Consider the following 18,126-nt stretch of genomic DNA (forward strand, 5'->3'; position numbering starts at 1 on the left):
TGTCATATTTTTTAATTGAAATATATATAAACTATGTTATTTCACTAAATTTTTTAAATTATAATTGAAAGTGCTAATATTTTTTTTTTAAATGATTTTTTGTGTTGCGCCATCCTGTTTTGTATCGAGAGAAAAATCTTTCCAGTGGTTGTTTATAATATCTGTCTTTTGGTTTTCTCTCAGGAAAAACGGTCTTGCAGTTTGACCTGTCCTTGGTGAGTTGGTGGTAATAAATTTACCAATATTTGGCATGTGGCTGGTTTTCTTCCGGCGTACTCTACAATCACAGCTCTGTTTGTTTTTTTATTTTTTTTAAATTAATATATTTTAAATTATTTTATTATGTTAATATTAAAAATAATTTTTAAAAAATAAAAAAATATCATGTTAATATATTTATAAATAAAAAATACTTTAAAAAGCAACCGTAACCACTAACCACGCTTTTAATCAGATGAAAGCTTTTAATAAATAGGATCTACGAAAATGTTAATAAAAAATAAGCTATTTTAGTATTTGATTTATTTATGTGATGTAAATGACTATTAGACAAGATTATATTTTGGTATCGATAGAAATAATAAAGGAGCGTGGATAACAATTGATGGAGAAGAATATCACCGTCCTAGAAAATTACAATATATTTATTGAACACGAGACGATTTAATTAAATCAGTGAAATAAATCTTTAAAAGGACAAGAGCACCTTCCAGGGAATGGGATTGTGTTAATCTCTATTATCAAGGGATTTCAATCTAATCAGGTTGTTTGATGCTAGAGGAACTGTGTTTATAGTTCTAGATCCATTAATAAATAATCATGGTAGTAAGATTACTCGTTAATTTTAACTAATCATAAATATTTTTGTTTCTATGGTGATTAATTGCTCGAGATATCATAGTAAGATTACTTGTTAATTCTATCTAGCTGTTATAATAAAAATAAATAAAAAATAAAAAAACCTTTATTCGAAGAAAAATTATACATATTTAAAAAAAATAAAAAATTAAAGAGGTATCTTATATCATATCATATTTCACATTAATTGAAACTAAAAACATATTTGGTAATGTGATTGGCCATGTGTCTATTAAAAATTTGATTTTTTTTGTATTTTTTAATCATAATGATATTAAAAATAAATTTTTAAAAATAAATATTATTTTAATATATTTTTAAATAAACTACACTTTAAAAAACAATTTCCAAACTATTTTTAAAGTACACCTCGACCATCATCGACCTGTAAAAGAATTTAATGAATCCTTAAAATACTTACCTCGAGGTCTATATATAAAAAGTCAGAGGATAAAGCACACATCTTTGATGTTAAAAATAATTAAGGAAATATTGTTTTGTAATTATAGATGCTTGTTTTGTAAAATAAAAAAAATCCGCTATCAATTAATAAATAATTATAATAGTAATATTACTAATTATAAATAATCATATATAAATATGTTTTCCTATACCACCGCTATCTATTAATAATTATTCATAAGTAATCATAATAGTATGATTCTTGTTAATTATATCTTGCTATTCTACTGTATATTCAAAAATTTGGGGTGGAAATATTATTTATATTAATAGCCAATCACCTTATTATTATTATTTTGACGGGTCCTTCAAACTTTTTTTTTCATTTTCATTTTCTTTGTTGGGTATTTTTACTTTTTATTTAATAATTGTAATTTAGTTTTGTAAAATTAACCATAGTTATACCATGAAATAACAATTACAATAATGAACACCAAGAAATAAGAAATAAAAAAATATTAAAAAAATAATAAAGATGCAACATAGAAAAAAAAAACACAAACACAATCCTCCACTATATGTTGTAATAATTATCCATAATGTTTTTTTTTTGTTTTTTTACTTGATTTTTTTTCATTTTCATTTTAATCTTCATATTGACTTGAGATTGAACTTGATATTTTATTATGGTTTGCTCTATATAAAGCTCTCACAATATCAATAATAGATTTTGACACTAAATTAATGATTAGTTTGACAAGATAAAATATAGTTTTTATGATTCAAACAAATTAAAATTTTTGGAGCCCAATTCCAAACTAAAACAAATACTTAAACCTTTTTTTTTTAAAAAAAAACAATTTCATCAATATATATATTATCATTTAATAGTTTATATAATTTTTAATTTATCTTATTAAATGCATATAATTTTTTTTTAATGTGCAGCTAAAATTTTTCTTGATAATAAAAAAATATTAATAACGGTTGCACTTTTATTTGATGTTGAGAAAAAAATGCGTCATCCATCAGTATAACACATAAAATTAAAGTAAATAATTATTTAACTTTTGTTCTGATTTAAACAAAAAATTATTAATATTTTTTTAATGTTAAGATGTATCTCGAGCTAGCTTATACATGAACCAAAACTAAGCACACTTTCTGGGTGATTTTCAAGGCACACATATTTAGAGAAACTTAATAAATTTCTCAAAGTGTAAATCATATTTTTAGGAGCCGTTTCGATGTCATCTTCTTTTTCTTTTTCTATATTTTTTATATAAAAAAAACTTATTTAGTTAGATAGTTTTTCGTTTTGATGTTTTTAAAGAAATGTACTTATTTAGTTAGATAGTTCATGTTAATCAAAGTTTCAAGGTAAGGTTATATCCTTCATTCAATCCCGACTTGATTCTTCAATGGACTGATCTTGACTCGTAACATATTTAACCTAATCTTTATCTAGGCCCAAGCATACGGTTATTAATTTAAGATTTTTTTTATTTAAAAATGTGATAGATATTATTTTTAAATTATTTTTTATTTAAAAATATATTAAAATAATTTTTTATAATTTTTTTTTACATCATCATATCAAAATAATTCAAAAATATAAAACAATTAATTTGAAACTGAAAAAAAATAAAAAACATTGTTAAATAGCAATGCCAAAAAGAAAATAAAATCCATTCCCAACTTGAACTCGAAACTCTTCCAACCTGGTTATGATGAGCTTTAAGTCTCTGGATCCAGTCCCTGCATGAACCTCAAAGATCCTAGATTCAATCTTGGCTCATTCCGTGAGTGCCAAAGACTCGATCCCAAGCCATCCTAACATCCCAAACTCGGGTGATAATTACTAATTAGGTTAATAATTGAATCATCATCTAACTATTAAAGATTGTGATCCAACTATATTTTTAAAAATTTTTAGTTTTAAATAATTTTTTTATATTTCTTGATCATTTTGATGCGTTTATATTAAAAATAAATTTTTAAAAATTATATAAAAAATTATTTTAATATATTTTTAAGTGAAAAAACCACTTTGAAAAACAATCTAATTTACATTTTAGAACGGGCACTAAAATCATAGGTTACTAATGTGAAAAATAAGTTTTGAAAGCTTAAAAAATCACTCCCAATGTTTTTCAAAAGTCTCGAAAACCAGTGTCTTTTCTCATTTACTGAAAATAAAAATAAAAAGTTTTCTTGACTTATTTAAATGTGTTTTGAAAAAAAAATGACACCAAACAATCCCTTAACCAATCATGTTTGCTTTCGCCTACTTGAAACAAGAAATAAAGATGGTAAAAGCAAGCCAAGAGCAGCTAAAATAAGAAGGAATTGAGGTTTTTTTTTTATTTGCCCTTTTTAGTGGCAATGCAGGTCTATCTCTCCCTGTTCTTTTTCATTGAACCTGATCGCTCTCTGTTTTACATGGCAATTTTAACAAATTTGAATCAATTCAACTTCCCTAAGGCTCAAACTCTAATGACATAAACCATGTTACTCCAAAATGATAACAGGAAAGTACAATTTCCAGATCGACAACATAAAGGAAAACTTTTCCGTTTTGAAGACTTGGCTGCTGTGAATTTGAACTGAACTGCGACTTGAGAAAGTTTCATCGTAAAGCTATAAACCAATAAGATGATAAGATGGAGCACTTAGATGCAAGAAATCTTCTCATAAAAGAGTATAGTTTACATTGCTACTACAACATGAATGGGAATTTTTTTTCTTTCTTTTCTTTTTCCATGTTCAAGTCTTGGTGGAGATAGGTATTTGAGCGGTGACTTGAGAAATTTCTCTTACGAGGGCCAATTTCTATACCAACCAGCCCATGCGGAGACCAACCCGCTAACACCAAGAGTAACAGCATGGTTGCAAAATGGGTTGGGCTCAATATCTGCCAGAGCAATAATGAAATCCGCAACGTTAGCCGCGACGGCCATCAACCTCATCACTCTGTCTGCTCTGATCTTCCTTAGGCTCTCTGTCGCATCCTTCGAAGTATCTTCTTTTGAAGAAGTTAAGAGCCTTCTCTCTTCTTTTAGTCCTTCTTTTATTATAATAAAATCAGCTATGATGAAAAATATATAGCCAAAAGACTCACCAAATGCTGAAATGAAGCTCATCCTTCCGGCCAACTTTGCGTCCAGAGTTCCAATTCTTGATAGCCAAAGAAAATGGTCAAAAAAGAAATAGACCATTTCTCCTGCATTAGCAAGAACAGCTAGGATCTTAAACGTTGGGGTTGAGCCAGGGCCTCTTCTAAGAGCATTGAAGCCGGTGAGAAACCTGCCGGTTCTAAAGGCTTTCCTGCCAAGGCCAGAAGCAACTTCCCATTGCTGGAATCTCCGTGCAACGTCTGGATGGGTGGCTTCTACCTGCCAGCGAACAAGCTTGGACACGTACTGGAAAGTCTTGACAAGCTTATCTATTCCATCTCTCTTTGCTAGAAAGATGACCAGCCTGTCCACTGTGTCATTCATGGTTGAAGTACTCTAATGGCTGCTGTTGGTGTTAGTGATGAATTTGATGAAAAGTTATTCATTTGCTTTCTTGGCAGAGTTTGGCAGCTATGAAAAACTAAAAACGAGAGCCACATATAAATTCGTTTATGGATAAATACTGTAAGGTGTACAAGCGGTTGGACTTGTTTTTCTCCCCGTTACCTTGTTAGTTTTCTTGTGTTACTAATGTTCTTGTATGCTATCTAGTTGTAGGCCCTGTCTTGTGTACAATGAAAGCTTCTGTTGACTGTTGCATGTTGCATAATTACAATAATGGTGATGATTTAACTCGGTCATACCGGACTTTGTGGTGAAGAGCGAGGTAGAACCCCAATGTAATCGTCACATCTCCCTCGAGGGAAGAAATGGAAAAACAGAGGATATGGATAAAAGCCCTCTGTACCACGAGCTAAAATAAACTTTCCTAGCAAACAGAGTCGAGTAACTAACACAGTTTTTCATGACAAACTTATTTGTATGGCACCGGGTTGCTTATACTCAGCAGAAAGACGTGCAAACTCGCAGAATCATCTATTATAACGGAGCTGGCAATTATTTGAGCAGATTAATCGGCAATTCCATAGACAATTTTGGCTGAAGCTGAAGAAATCACTGTCTGAATTCCCTTCAGACTAGTAATAGGTGTAAATAAAATTTTGTTTCTTACATTCAAGTCCAACTGTTACAGTTCTGCACGGCTGTCACAAATCTCATCAAAAGACAAATCAATAGCGCTGCGCCAGCAAGGGCTAAAGCATGCAGCCATTGGCAACAGCTTATTACGACCTTCCATCACGCAAAAGGAATTTTAACAAAAGATGAAGCTGCTTACACGTGACAAATGATAAATAACTTACGTCCTACACTTTTCAATTTTAAAAAAATAAAAAAACCCCCACCAAATCACGGACAAGCTCAAGCAGAAAGTTGTACAAGGGAATGTATTGATCATAAGCTTTCGAAATGATATGACGCTTGGCAAATGAAACAAAATCCATATGCTAGAATTACAACATTAGTTTAGTTCAAGCAATGCAAGGTCGCAAAACTTTCCAACCGCAAATTGTCATTACAAATTTTCCAATCTGACATTGTTCAATTTCAATAAGATGGCACCAGCCAGATTTTAATATCCCATTCCCATGCACAAAACATCCCCAAATCACATCAGGTCCTTACTTACCCCCGGCAACTCTGCCATCCAAGTTCAACCGATTACATGTCTTTCCTGCAGGCTGGAACAGAAATATGCTATTTGATATATCATATAGATTTAAGTTACCTCGAGGTACCACACCATTTCAAGTTAAAGTGCATCCGATTCCAGTCCACTGAAGTAGATTTTCAAGCAAGCATAAAAAATACTGTTCAAACAATTGAGTTTTTAAGAGACATCTGAGCTCTAAAAAATACTATGTAAAGGGCAGTTACCTATACTTGGCCGATCCTGGCTTTTGAAATTTTTACTCCAAAGGCACCCACTACTCTGTAAAACGAAAACCTGCTATCCCATGAAACTGAATAGTTAAGGTTTCCTGGTCATCCACCCACCCAAAAACACAATCTAGCTGGCCTCAAAGACTGCCTATTTATTTGCAAAGCGCTCACACCACCCAGTCACTTTGAGTTTCATATGACAATGGCAAAGGCAAAATAAGTGGGGATTTGAGCTTTCCTACTTACTAGATCATCAATGAGCTAACAATGAAATGCAAGCTGACTTGAAATGGGACATGGTTAATAGCACCGGGGATTGCGATTCCCAAATTTCTTTCCCTGTCTAGTTAACAAGCAATGGTTGCAAGCAAAAATAGTCCAACTTTGGGTTTCTGGAAAAAAAAAAGTCTACGATAAGGATAGGTCAACCTATCGACGCGAGTTGTTAGAAAATAAGATTTATTTGTTACCTCGAGATTGAGACACTAAACCATCATCAGTATCAGCCGCAGTGTCACTCAAGCACATATTTTGAATCTGTCCTCTTAAGTACATGAGAACATCAATGAAGAAAGATAGAAGACAAATACTAGACTCTGAAGCAATGCTACAGAGACAAATGCATAAAAAAAATATAGTTCAACCATAAAGTAGTCACGACAGCATTAAGTAATACCTACCTCCAACCTTTCCTCCTCTAAAAATATTTGATGAAAGAGAGGAAAACTCTCAATAAAGCTGTGAGATAGCAAAGAAAAAATTCACTCATGATGACAATTGACGTGAGACTCCAAAAGCACATGTTTATGAAACTTTGAGATTAAAAATGTCTACCTCATGATTTTAAACTCAGATATATATCAACATAATCCTCTAATATGGGCGAACTGGACTTCTAGGTGACCTCCTGCGATCATGCCTAACAGGGGAACGTGACCTGCTCCGATAACGATGCCTATCCTTCCCACCATCTCTTCCATTCCTAGTCCTCCAATCACCTCGACTGCCCCTACCATTCCACTCCCTTGACCTTTCACGATCTCGGTCCCGGTCCCGCTCCCTTTCTCTATACCGATCCCTATCACCTGAATCACTCCTCCTACTACTACTCTCATATTCCTTCTCCCTTGGTTTCTTCCGTTCTCCGGCTTCTTTTTCCCTTGCTAGTCTTTCCTCTTCCCTTGCCTTCTCCTTAGCTTCCTGCAATTTGTATTCCACATTCTCAGTAGACTAAAAAGAAACAAACATGATGCATGCTGGATTAATACAAAGTGCAACTCACCTTGTACTCGGTGATATAATCCCGGACCATCCCGTATCCAATGTGCTGCTTCCCCGTGACATGAGACTGAGTTCTCTCTGCAGCATCATTCGCAACTAGAAAAGAACCACAAATCTCACACAAAGCCATCTTTTTCTCCTGTGGAACCACCAATACTTTATCATTCTGGGATTGAATCAGTGCTTTCTCAGCATTGAGTTCATCCACCTGTTAGAAGAGTCACCAAATGTCATATTTCAGAGGGAAAAAAATGTAAGAGTAACACAATATCACACTTTCAAGAAGGAACTGCAACTTAAAAGCACGAATGCATTTTTTTGTCTCTTTGTTATTTTCACATCTGCTACGGAACTATAGGAAATAAATAAAGTCATAGCACCTTTTTCATAAGAGCTTGAGCTTCATCCACCTTCCCAACTTCACCAAGGGCTTCCACTTGCACCAGTAGGTTTTTTATTTTCTCTTCCACCACGGATAACCGTTCAGACTTGTCAGCTGACAGCGGAGGAGGTGCTACTGGTTCATCCCCTTGAGCTAGGCGTTCTCGTCCACGCCTAACTCTTCTATCCAATTCCATAACCTATGGAAGAAAAGGATCACATGGAAACATGTAAAATTACATGTCACAGATAACAAGCAACCAAACAAGTAGAAGTAAGAGACCTACCAATTTCTCACATCTCAGAGCAAGTTCAGCTTCAAATTTGGCAAGATATGCATCATGACTTGGGGACTTCTCAAAGCTAAAGTCAGAAAATAATTAAAAAAAATCCATTACACCATGTTTGAGTACATATGCAGAGAGTATATGTAAATTCTGGTGAGGAAGACCAACCAAACTTTGATAGAACACCTAAGTTGGATCTATCATGCACTGCGAGAACAAGCATCAAAACAAAATAAAACCAAAAGGCTTTATGTAAAAATCACTGACACTGCAGACTAATTTGAACTGGAAAAATTATGCTCCTCTTCTTACAAGGACCTGCTGAACAGTTTAGTTCAGTTACATCAAGTAGAAAAGACAGCACACCAACAGTGTTCTGCAAACACAAGATACATCTTTTGTTGCACATATGAAGCAGTTAGTCTCATATAAACAAGCATGTTAATAACTAACACATCAATATCAGGAAGTAGCTAGTTTAACAAGCATATTGAATCAAATGACATGACACAAAGCTCAACAATTAAGAAGAAACATAACATTGGACAAGTTCCTGCAATAAATCAACAATCATTCAAAAACCACCCTCATTCTGATTTCAGGCACTAGGCCCACAGGGAGCTTGTAGTCAGTAACACACCAGAAATAGAACGCAGCAATTTCATAGCATTGGCAATCAAAATAAAATTTCCAGACCTACCTTTCTTTCAACTTTGGATCATGAACTCTATCACATGGTCCTGGCAGCAAAAACAACAAGAACAAAAACCAATTAGAGAAAGATATCAAAATATCACCAAAAGACAACTCAGACACGGATATACCAAGAGTTTAATACAAGCTGGAATTAACAGAACCCAATCAAAATTGATCAAATAAAGCTAAAAATAACTTACCAAGATCACTCTTGGTGTTGACAAAGAGGTCATGAGGACAAAACCGAGCCATGTAATAGGCACAAACCTCCTTTGAATCCCATGTTATTTCCTTGTAATCTTTTCTCTCTTCCTCCGTCAAATTACGATCTTTGACATAACAAACAAACCCAGATTTTTAAACAAATTAACAGCGCCGTACAATCAATCAAATAATCACAGCTTTGTAAATCTGGCAGATTTCGAATAAGAAATTAGGTTTTAATTACCTGCACCCATGAGTTCATCTAGCATAGCGCGTTGAAGGTCCATGAGCTGCTGATGGTGGGAATTGGGCTAATTAACAGGTCTTTATTTTCTTTTAAAGCAAAATAAAAGAGATTACGTTGAATGGTTTATAAATTTTTTTTGGGTTTTTCTGAGGATTGAAGTTGAATTTTAATTTTTAGGGTTTGGTTTTGAATTTTGATGGGAATGTTGTTATGATATATGTTTGGGAGACGATGGAGTGGGGGTGCCTTTGAGCTTTGATGCCTTACTTCAGATCGGGGACAAGTATAGTATATTCCTGTTCTGGTTTAAGGAAATTATTCTCTCCCTTTTGTTTCTGTTTGTTATGTTTAGAATTGCGGTAAATATTATTATTTTTTAAAGTATTTTTTTAAAATATATTAAAATAATATATTTTTTTATTTTTTAAAATTATTTTTTATATTAATATATCAAAAAATTCAAAAATAATTAATTTAAAACAAAAATATTAAATTTTAATTAAAAAAAAACATATTTAACCTTAATACCAAGTACTTAAAAGATATTTTTTATTGTTTTTTTTATTCTATGCTACCTCTTAAAGTCAATTAATATTTTCCTTCCATGTCATAAAATCAACTAACAGATTACCTACACATTATGTGGCATCACATAAATTTTAAAAATTACAACGAAAACTAGCGGTAAATACGGACTAGAAAAAAAACGCAAAATAATTTTTTTAAAAAAAGAGTTAAAAACAGAATTGTTATGAATTTAATAATTGTGGACAACTAGTAACTTAATTCCAAGAGTTTGAATTATAAAAATAAAATAAAATATTATCTTAATCAAGATAAATCTTCAACGCCAGAAAGGAAAAAAAGATAAGTACTTAAAATTTATTCAAAATTGTGAGATATATATTCATATAATCTTATGTAAATATAAGAAAATTATTGTTCAAAAAATAATTAATCTGGAGAAGAAGTATATTTATATATTCGTCAAATTCACAATGAATTCAAATTGCACAGCTTAGGGTGAGATAAAAATCGCTATGCTTTTCTTTTCTTTTTCACGGCATTAATTGGTTTAGATTCTTAAACTACTAACAATATATATATATATATATATAAAAGATAAAAATTTGCAGCTTTTTTGCTAACCGTGATATAATCATGTATTACAGAGAAGAACCTTCATGAAAGAATCGTAAAGAATACACTTGCAGAGTGAAGGCAACATACATGCAACAATGCGTATAAAAAGGCAGGGGCAACAACTGAATCTTCTGAGATGGTATGATTTAGTTGAACTAGTGTTTATTTCAACATCAAAATTTCCAGCGAGGGAGATTCTAATCTAAACTGACACGGCGGATTTTACACACGAGATTTGCCGTTGAAAGATCTAGCTGGTTCCCTGAATCTGATTTCACAAGTTGCTTCAGCTGGTCTCTTGGGGTCGAGAGGCAAGTGTGGAATGTTGCAAGGATTGGAGGAATTGGCATCGATAAAGCAGAAAGTACATTACTCAGGTATTCAATATCGACAGATAGTTGTTGTGCGCCACGATCTGTTATATACTGAATACCCCGCAGCTGCTCCATGTAAAGAGCAGTGGCACCTTCCGCAACCTGTAATATGGCAACAACAATGTACCCCATCAAACTGGTTATATAAATTTGCATGACATTAGAAATTAAAATCCTGCTAAGAGAACGGTAGTCGACTAAGAACTAAGCTTCTGAAGGACTTCCAAGTACAGTAATAAAGAACAAGTGCGTTTTGCAAGCTTTTTCCAGGTAACAACCATTTTTTATTTTTCAGTTTAGCCATAAGCTAATCATATTAAAGACCTTTACTATTTTGCTGACAAATTCTTTCCTTTTTTTCTTTCGTTGTTTTTCATGTCTTCTGGCAAGTAGATTCCAAATTGAACACTCTAACCCCAACTCATCCTCGAGACCTTGAAAACTAGACCAATGGCATCATTGGGATGAGGTAATCTATGTTACCAAAGAAATTTATTTCAAGTCCCTGTACTTCTAAAACTAAGAAAATGACCACGGTAAATCTTCAGGAATTTAAGATCAGGTAACCTTTACCAAACCAAAAGGAGAATAAACTTGGTCAGCTGGTCATCAGGCCTTCTCAGTTTCCAAATTGGCACATGCATATCTTAGTTGGGTCAAAATTGACTCCTGTTCCTTGTTAATCGCAATTCAAGCACTCAGAAAATATGAAAACAAAAGGCGGTGGCTTTATCCTTATGATATAAGGTGGTTACCTTGAACATCCATTCAGTTGCAAAAAACTGTGCTTCTTCATTGTTGGCATCATTATTAGATATGCCATCAGCAAGTGGCTCCAACTGCTGGGGTAAGGTAAGGAGATATTCGCCAACACTGGTTACATATGACTGAGGGTATGCACTGAAGGTTGGGAGACGGAAAGAACTATGTTCATCAACTGCGGACCAAATTGGCAAACGAGATACATCACTGAGGCGCTGTCGTACTTTAGATATGAGGACATCATAAACAAGTTCATTCACTGCATCAGCAAATGCTGAAACTCTCTGCGATGCAAGTGGAAGTGCATGAAAGCGGGGATCTTTGGACTGCAATACAGCACGAGAATGTCACTATTACAGAGTTTAAGAAAAAATGAAATGGCAAGGAAACATGTGTTTAAAGTAAACAGAAAGTATTACTGGATGGCAAATTGATAGTCTAGAAAACCAAGAAAATCACTGCAGAAATTTATTTCAAGGCCACAGCAGCATGAACCCTGTCATTTTCCCAAGTGAGGAGGAAACAGGTCCTATATTTTATGTACCTGATCTAAAAGGTTAAATAGTTTCCGAGCCTTCTCAGGAGCATCAACAAGTCGTACAACTGCCACATCCAAGGCAGCTCTTTGTCCCAAGGATGGTTCACCATTTCCATCAATAATGGTCATGTGAGACTGTTTTTGGTCCAAACTTGATCCAAATACCGAAAAAGACAAACTTGTGCTTATTCTAGCTAGAGTGGATCTCAAGGAAGCTTCAAAGACAGAAGACCTGCTTGTTAGACAATCTGCAACTGTGAGTATCTGTAAGGCCCCTTGAACAATGGACCATTCCTCTTCATTCGAGACCATGTCAACTTTGCGTGCATTTTGACTCCCTTCTTTTTTCTCCAAACTTGTGTCTTTCTTTGGATCACCTATGTTATCTACTCCACTCACAGCTCTTAAGGATTTGAGCGTTTCTTGAAGCAAAGAAATGTACTGTAACATTATATCATCAAGTGCAAGAACTAGTTCATCTGCTTCGGAACCACCAGTAAAGCTGATGCACCTTTCTACAGCTGCTTCAAGAAGAACAATGACATGGGGAGTAGACTCTTCCATTCTCCGAACTGTTTCACTCAATTCGATGCCCTGGGCTCCCACACCACGAGTAACAGCTCCCCTTAGATCAGCCCCTGCAATCTCAGAAGAGAGGATGGCACGCTCCATCTGTCCATACCTGCAATACATCCAATCATTAGTCAACTAATGGAAGACAATGGTCTATGCCACATTTAAAAACCAAGAAAGAGAAGAAAACAGAGGTCAGCAGTTAATTGAGCATATTAAAATAGATAACAACAAAATCCCCAGTAATTTATCACAATAACTGAATTGTTAGTGGTCATAATTGGCATCAAAATAACTGAAACCTTATCAGCAACCCAACTAAAACACAAATCACCTTAAAACCAAATTTATCATGAGCTGAAACTGAAAGTACTGAACAGATTAACTTGACAATTATGTAATTCTATTAGACTTGCTAAGTTTACACGATGGCACTCTCTTCTATCACAATCATGTAAATTGATTAGGGTAAGTGAGCTCACAACATCTTTACAGAATTAAGTGACGCTGAACCTATATTCCCCTTCCAGTCACGAAAACGAATGTTTGAGGGATGTTCATGGATATAGTGGGTCAAGTTTTGATCCATGATTGAATTCAATTCACCTTCTAATATTTTACAAAATATAAACCTGACCCGTTCAAACAAAATTTGGACCCGAGCAGGAGCAGGCTGGATATATCGGGTTGGGATAATTTTTTTGTAGATATTACAGATATCCGTGAGTTGGGCATATTAGTTCTCTTATTATTCGACGATCCTAAAAAAAATTATTGGATTGCAACTGTTGGAACTAGATAAGACCTCTAAAATACATATATTAGAAACAACATAAAAACTATCATAATTTCCATATAAAGACAAAACAAAAATCACAGTCAAACATTTTATCAAACAGTTAGGGTACAATATATACCAGGACAGACCAGCAGGAAGAAACTAAAAAGTGCTTTTGGGTTTATGATTTGACTAAGAAAATAAAAGTTCAATCTGGATTCTTGAAATTTTCATTTGTGTTCTCATAGTCTTTTGGTTACCAAACAGAAAAGATAAGAATTGTAAATTACACGGTCACTTCATCATATCAAACTTTAAAATGAACAACTATAATTTATGTGAAAGTGGAGAATAGAGAGAAGGGAAAGAGATTAAGAGAATGAGAGGTGGTTGTGATTGTGAAGGCAAGAGAGGAAAAAAATTATGAGATAGAAGGAAAACAGATGAGCCAGTTTTTTTTAACATTCCTATGTTTGTTGACCACACTTTCTTGTCTGTAAAATGGTCAAACCCACTCTTCACTACTATGAGAATTGTCAGCTGACTTTTAGGAGAAACAGAAGACCTCATTATTCAGCAAACTAAACATGTTGACTTACTGAGCAAGAAAAGGTCCTCGTGCCATGAACCCAATAAAGCTATACTATAAGCAAAAGATTAGACTAAGAAATCAATCAACCAAAATGGAGCATCTAGTTTAGTTGATGGTTACCTCTGTTTAAAAGATTCATAAGGAAGGTAGACTGCCTTCAGCGTATCCATTAAAACTCGGAGATCAGATTCTGAAAATAAGTGCTGAACATTCCTTGCAAAGGTGGCTGTCATGTTGTGCAATTCAATCAAAGCCTCAAGATGCTTAGCCTGGATCTTGATGCCCTTGGGCATATCTCCAGATAAAATATCCAATATACCTGCATTTACAAATAGAAATGGAAGGATGCACAATAAATATTTGAAAATCAAAACTTAACCTCAGCATATTTTCAAAATAACATTAAAACAAAAACAAAATAACATGAAATGAAGTTGCCATATGCTCTCTCTTTTTAATTTTCTGCAATGCTTACCAGATCAAATTTACCATTTATTTTTCTTCTTTTGTTGATTCATAAGAAGGCATGGGGGATAGCACACTCCCTTCCCCACCCCACACACATAGACACGCACTAAAACCCCTAAACCCAATTCCAACAGATCATGGACATAGCTCAATTACCAATTTCAAAACATCAGAGCATCCTCTAAGACAATCAACTATTTCCCCTAATGAAATGGAGAAATTTAAAAGCCTGAATCAACAATCACGTTAACCCAAACAAGGTAGCAATAACCTGGAAATGCACATGGAATGTGAATAACCTAGTTTTTGTTGTTTCTGGGACTTGAGCCCGATGGCATTAAACCATGCAAAGCAATATGATTAAAGATGTCAAACTCAAAGGATGTAAGATTAAACCTTTGGCAAGTGTTTTTGTCTCAGGGACAACATCTCCAGTGGCAAGATTGATACGGGAAATAAAACTTGCCCCCAGAGCTGCCATTGTCTCAATTAGTAGCTTCGGCACAAGAGTTCTATAGTCCTCAGGAAAAGCAATTGTACACCTGCAGACAATAGTTTTAACAACAAATTGATATCATTTGAAATAAGGCAACGATTAATCATTACAGATGATGGCACCTAACTTTTTGAGACAACAACCATGGTTCCAAAGCCACTCAACATGTTATTTGCCTGAGAAAACCAGATGTTTTAAGTGTTTTAACAGCTTTATAAGAAATGCATTTCACTTACAAATCCAAAGAGAAACTTTCCTGAGAAAATGGAATGCAAGAAATACACAATCAAATGTTTCCCTAAAACTATGCAACTGCCTTCATACTGTAAGTACTAACTTTGCAGCAATTGAATTTAACAATCAGATTCTGGAACTAAGTAGCTGTTTAGTTTTGGTTTTACATACTGAATCAAATATTCCAGTCTCCTATACATGCATTCATTCACCAGGACACAAAGATATCAGTTACTAGCGATCCTTTCTCAACACCACTATTCTGAAGCAAGTAAGCAACTTAATGTTGGGACACCTGTATCAGAAATTGACAGAATTTAGACGATCTTAACATTACTTATTCACCTCTTTCATACATTAATGGTCCTATGACAGATGATCCATTCACCATGAAATTTTTTAGTTTTAAAAATATGTATTCCTAGACAATCTATAATTTTGGAAAGATTAAAATGTAATACCACTTCCATTCTTGCTCAAGATAGAGCAGCAATTCATCATAGAAACTCGGCAACCAACTTGCAAATGAAATTGCCGGTGAATCATTGCTGCCTGATAGCCTATCCATCTCATTTCTCTCACTTGCAAGCTTATTAGCACGTTGCCTAGTTTCAAAATCTTCCCATAGCTGTCTTAAAGGCTTTAGATGAACTTTGGTATAATGCATCTCTAGAGACTTAAATCTCCCAATTCGCATCAGTATTCCCCTCAAATCTTGAGCAATATCAACCTACATCAAAGCAAATGTCCAAGCAATTCAGTAATCAAGACAAAGCAACTACAGCTACCAAAACAAGATTCTGTATTTGTATCTTACCTTGCGATTAGATAGTGCATCCATTAAGCGAGGCTGTACCATTGAATCTAACCTATCCTCTAAAACCTCGAGTTGCTTCCTCACATTAGCAAATTCAGCGACCTAGAAACATACAAAATGATTTTATTTCCAATTTCAAAAGGCACAACCTAAAAAACTTGAACAAAGAAAACCCAGATCAGCAAAAATCATTACCTCGCCAACAGCAGATAAGCAATGCCTCATATTAGCCAATGTTTCCGCTGCACGAGGAAGATCACCGCTAGCAAACACATCCTCCACTGTGGAACTCAATTGAGTTAACCCCGCCGCATCCTATTTTAATCAAAATTCAAATTAACAAAACACAAAAATCAAATTCAACACTTAATAATAATAATCAAATTCTCCAAGTAAGACACGAATCTTTTTAAAATTTAACCTGCAAGGTCTCGTAAGCAGCTTCCATTCTCTGCTTTACAGTATCAACTTTCGCAAGTGCCGCTATAGATTCCGCCGATGTTCCCTCTGCCTAAATGTATCAACATTTAAATCGGACTGTGTTAATTAATCATGATTTTTAATTTTTCTTTAGATCTAAACAAAAATTGGGAGCCTTGAGAGGACCTGACCTTTTTGAGCTTTTGGAGGATGGAAGAGACAGAAGTGCGAAGAGAAACGGCGTCGTCACGCAGACGAACGACATCGCGAGTGGCGCGAGGGACACGGAGGAGAGCGGCAGCGCTCTGTTCCTCGAGAGAGGCAGCGATCTCTTCGGATACCATCTGGAGTTTCATTTCGAGATCCACCAAGTGTTTGTCGAGTGATTCTTGTTGGTGCCGGGTCTTGCAAGCGGAGTTTATCCATTTTTTCGGGTCGAATTTATCGTCTGAGAATGGACCTAGATCTAACATTGAGTTTTTGGAGTTGATCAGTGAGTAGGAATGAAATGAGAGAGAGTCTGTCTGCTGCTGCTGCTGCCTGCTGGTGGTAATGGATGCGTCTAACGGACGTTTTGGATCACTCAGAGATTTTAGAGGTTTTCTGGGGGTGGCATTTCAAATATTGAAAGAAGGATTCTATGGCTATTGACAGTTTTAATATTAGCACATTTAAATCTAAAAATATTAAGAAAAACAACAACAACAAAATACAGATTTTGATATACACTAGCTTTAATACCCACGCGATACTACGGGTATTTTAAGTAAAATATAGTTCTAATTATTATAATAAATAATAATAAGATAATCAAAAATATTTTACAGCAAAAACATGATATTCATATAATTATTGGTAAATTATAAAAGTTTAGTAAAGAGAGTTAAATCCAAGTAAAACAAAAATACTTATAGCTAAATATTTTATGTTTTTTAACGTACAATTAGCTTGCGATGTTAGATAAAAAAGCATTGATTAACTGAATGCTAGTTTTTTTCCTATAGTACAAGATAAGTGTAACTGTAAGCTATAAATTATTCATAACGCAATAAACATCAAATATTTTTTAAGATAAATCAGAAATAAAGATGTAATTGCTGTTGAGTATATGAGTTCATAAAAAAAAAAAGCAATTAGAAAGTGAGAATGATATAACTGATTGTGATTGAATTAATTTTTGTTAAACAAAGAGATGGTGGAGCAATATAGAGAATTAAATGATATTGTAGATGCAAGTCTTTTTAGGTGATGAAATGGAGAGGCCTTGCTTCTTTGGAATTGCTAGTGTAGAACCGACATCATCTCACATCAAATATAAACAACAAAGCTGGCATGTTAAGATGTTATAAGAAATGTTAAGAGTTTATAAGGAAAAGAGCAGGAATGTAGGATTAAAACTGGTAAAATACAACATTGAAAAATAAGTTTATATGGAGAGGCATGAAATAGGAACAAAACAAAAATATCTTGCGGGATGTCCGCGCGATATATATAAAAAACACTTCGGATTAACCTAACCTTTGTCTCTTTTTTTTTTCCTGGAAAAAACTTAAAACAACTCCGTTTTGGTAAAAAAAAGGTTTTTCATCTGCCGGACATTGTCATTAGTCAATAGTC

The 18,126-nt window shown here is 34.1% G+C and overlaps 3 protein-coding genes across 8 annotated transcripts; all 3 read right to left on the reverse strand.

Moving 5' to 3' along the window:
• Positions 1-3,932: 3,932 nt before the first annotated feature.
• Positions 3,933-4,941, reverse strand: LOC7479199 (peroxisomal membrane protein 11B). Its single transcript, XM_002304374.4, has one exon. It carries the CDS (start codon positions 4,758-4,760, stop codon positions 4,077-4,079), a length of 684 nt encoding a protein of 227 aa, XP_002304410.1. The 5' UTR covers positions 4,761-4,941; the 3' UTR covers positions 3,933-4,076.
• Positions 4,942-5,764: 823 nt separating this feature from the next.
• On the reverse strand, positions 5,765-9,626 carry LOC7479200 (uncharacterized). 6 transcript variants are annotated; one of them, XR_008058755.1, is made up of 9 exons: positions 9,312-9,626; positions 9,064-9,192; positions 8,868-8,907; positions 8,168-8,243; positions 7,880-8,080; positions 7,501-7,707; positions 7,053-7,418; positions 6,213-6,956; positions 5,765-6,112 (listed from the first exon to the last, which is right to left on the reverse strand). XR_008058755.1 is itself a non-coding variant. In XM_024597534.2 (8 exons), the coding sequence occupies exons 1-7, from the start codon at positions 9,352-9,354 to the stop codon at positions 7,092-7,094; spliced, it is 1,023 nt and encodes a 340-aa protein (XP_024453302.1). In that variant the 5' UTR covers positions 9,355-9,626; the 3' UTR covers positions 5,765-6,956; positions 7,053-7,091. The 6 variants fall into 6 exon arrangements, 1 of the variants encoding a protein (XP_024453302.1); XR_008058756.1 differs by having other exon boundaries at positions 6,213-6,610; positions 6,689-7,418; positions 9,312-9,625; XR_002980942.2 differs by having other exon boundaries at positions 5,765-5,975; positions 6,064-6,112; positions 6,213-7,418; positions 9,312-9,625.
• An 804-nt stretch (positions 9,627-10,430) lies between these two features.
• On the reverse strand, positions 10,431-17,158 carry LOC7479201 (conserved oligomeric Golgi complex subunit 7). Its single transcript, XM_024597810.2, has 10 exons — positions 16,701-17,158; positions 16,511-16,600; positions 16,285-16,404; positions 16,090-16,191; positions 15,734-16,002; positions 14,939-15,084; positions 14,195-14,393; positions 12,138-12,813; positions 11,587-11,919; positions 10,431-10,933 (listed from the first exon to the last, which is right to left on the reverse strand). Exons 1-10 carry the CDS (start codon positions 16,980-16,982, stop codon positions 10,655-10,657), a joined length of 2,496 nt encoding a protein of 831 aa, XP_024453578.2. The 5' UTR covers positions 16,983-17,158; the 3' UTR covers positions 10,431-10,654.
• Positions 17,159-18,126: the final 968 nt, after the last annotated feature.

This window comes from Populus trichocarpa, chromosome 3, assembly GCF_000002775.5.
Source record: "Populus trichocarpa isolate Nisqually-1 chromosome 3, P.trichocarpa_v4.1, whole genome shotgun sequence".
Classification (NCBI taxonomy): domain Eukaryota; kingdom Viridiplantae; phylum Streptophyta; class Magnoliopsida; order Malpighiales; family Salicaceae; genus Populus; species Populus trichocarpa.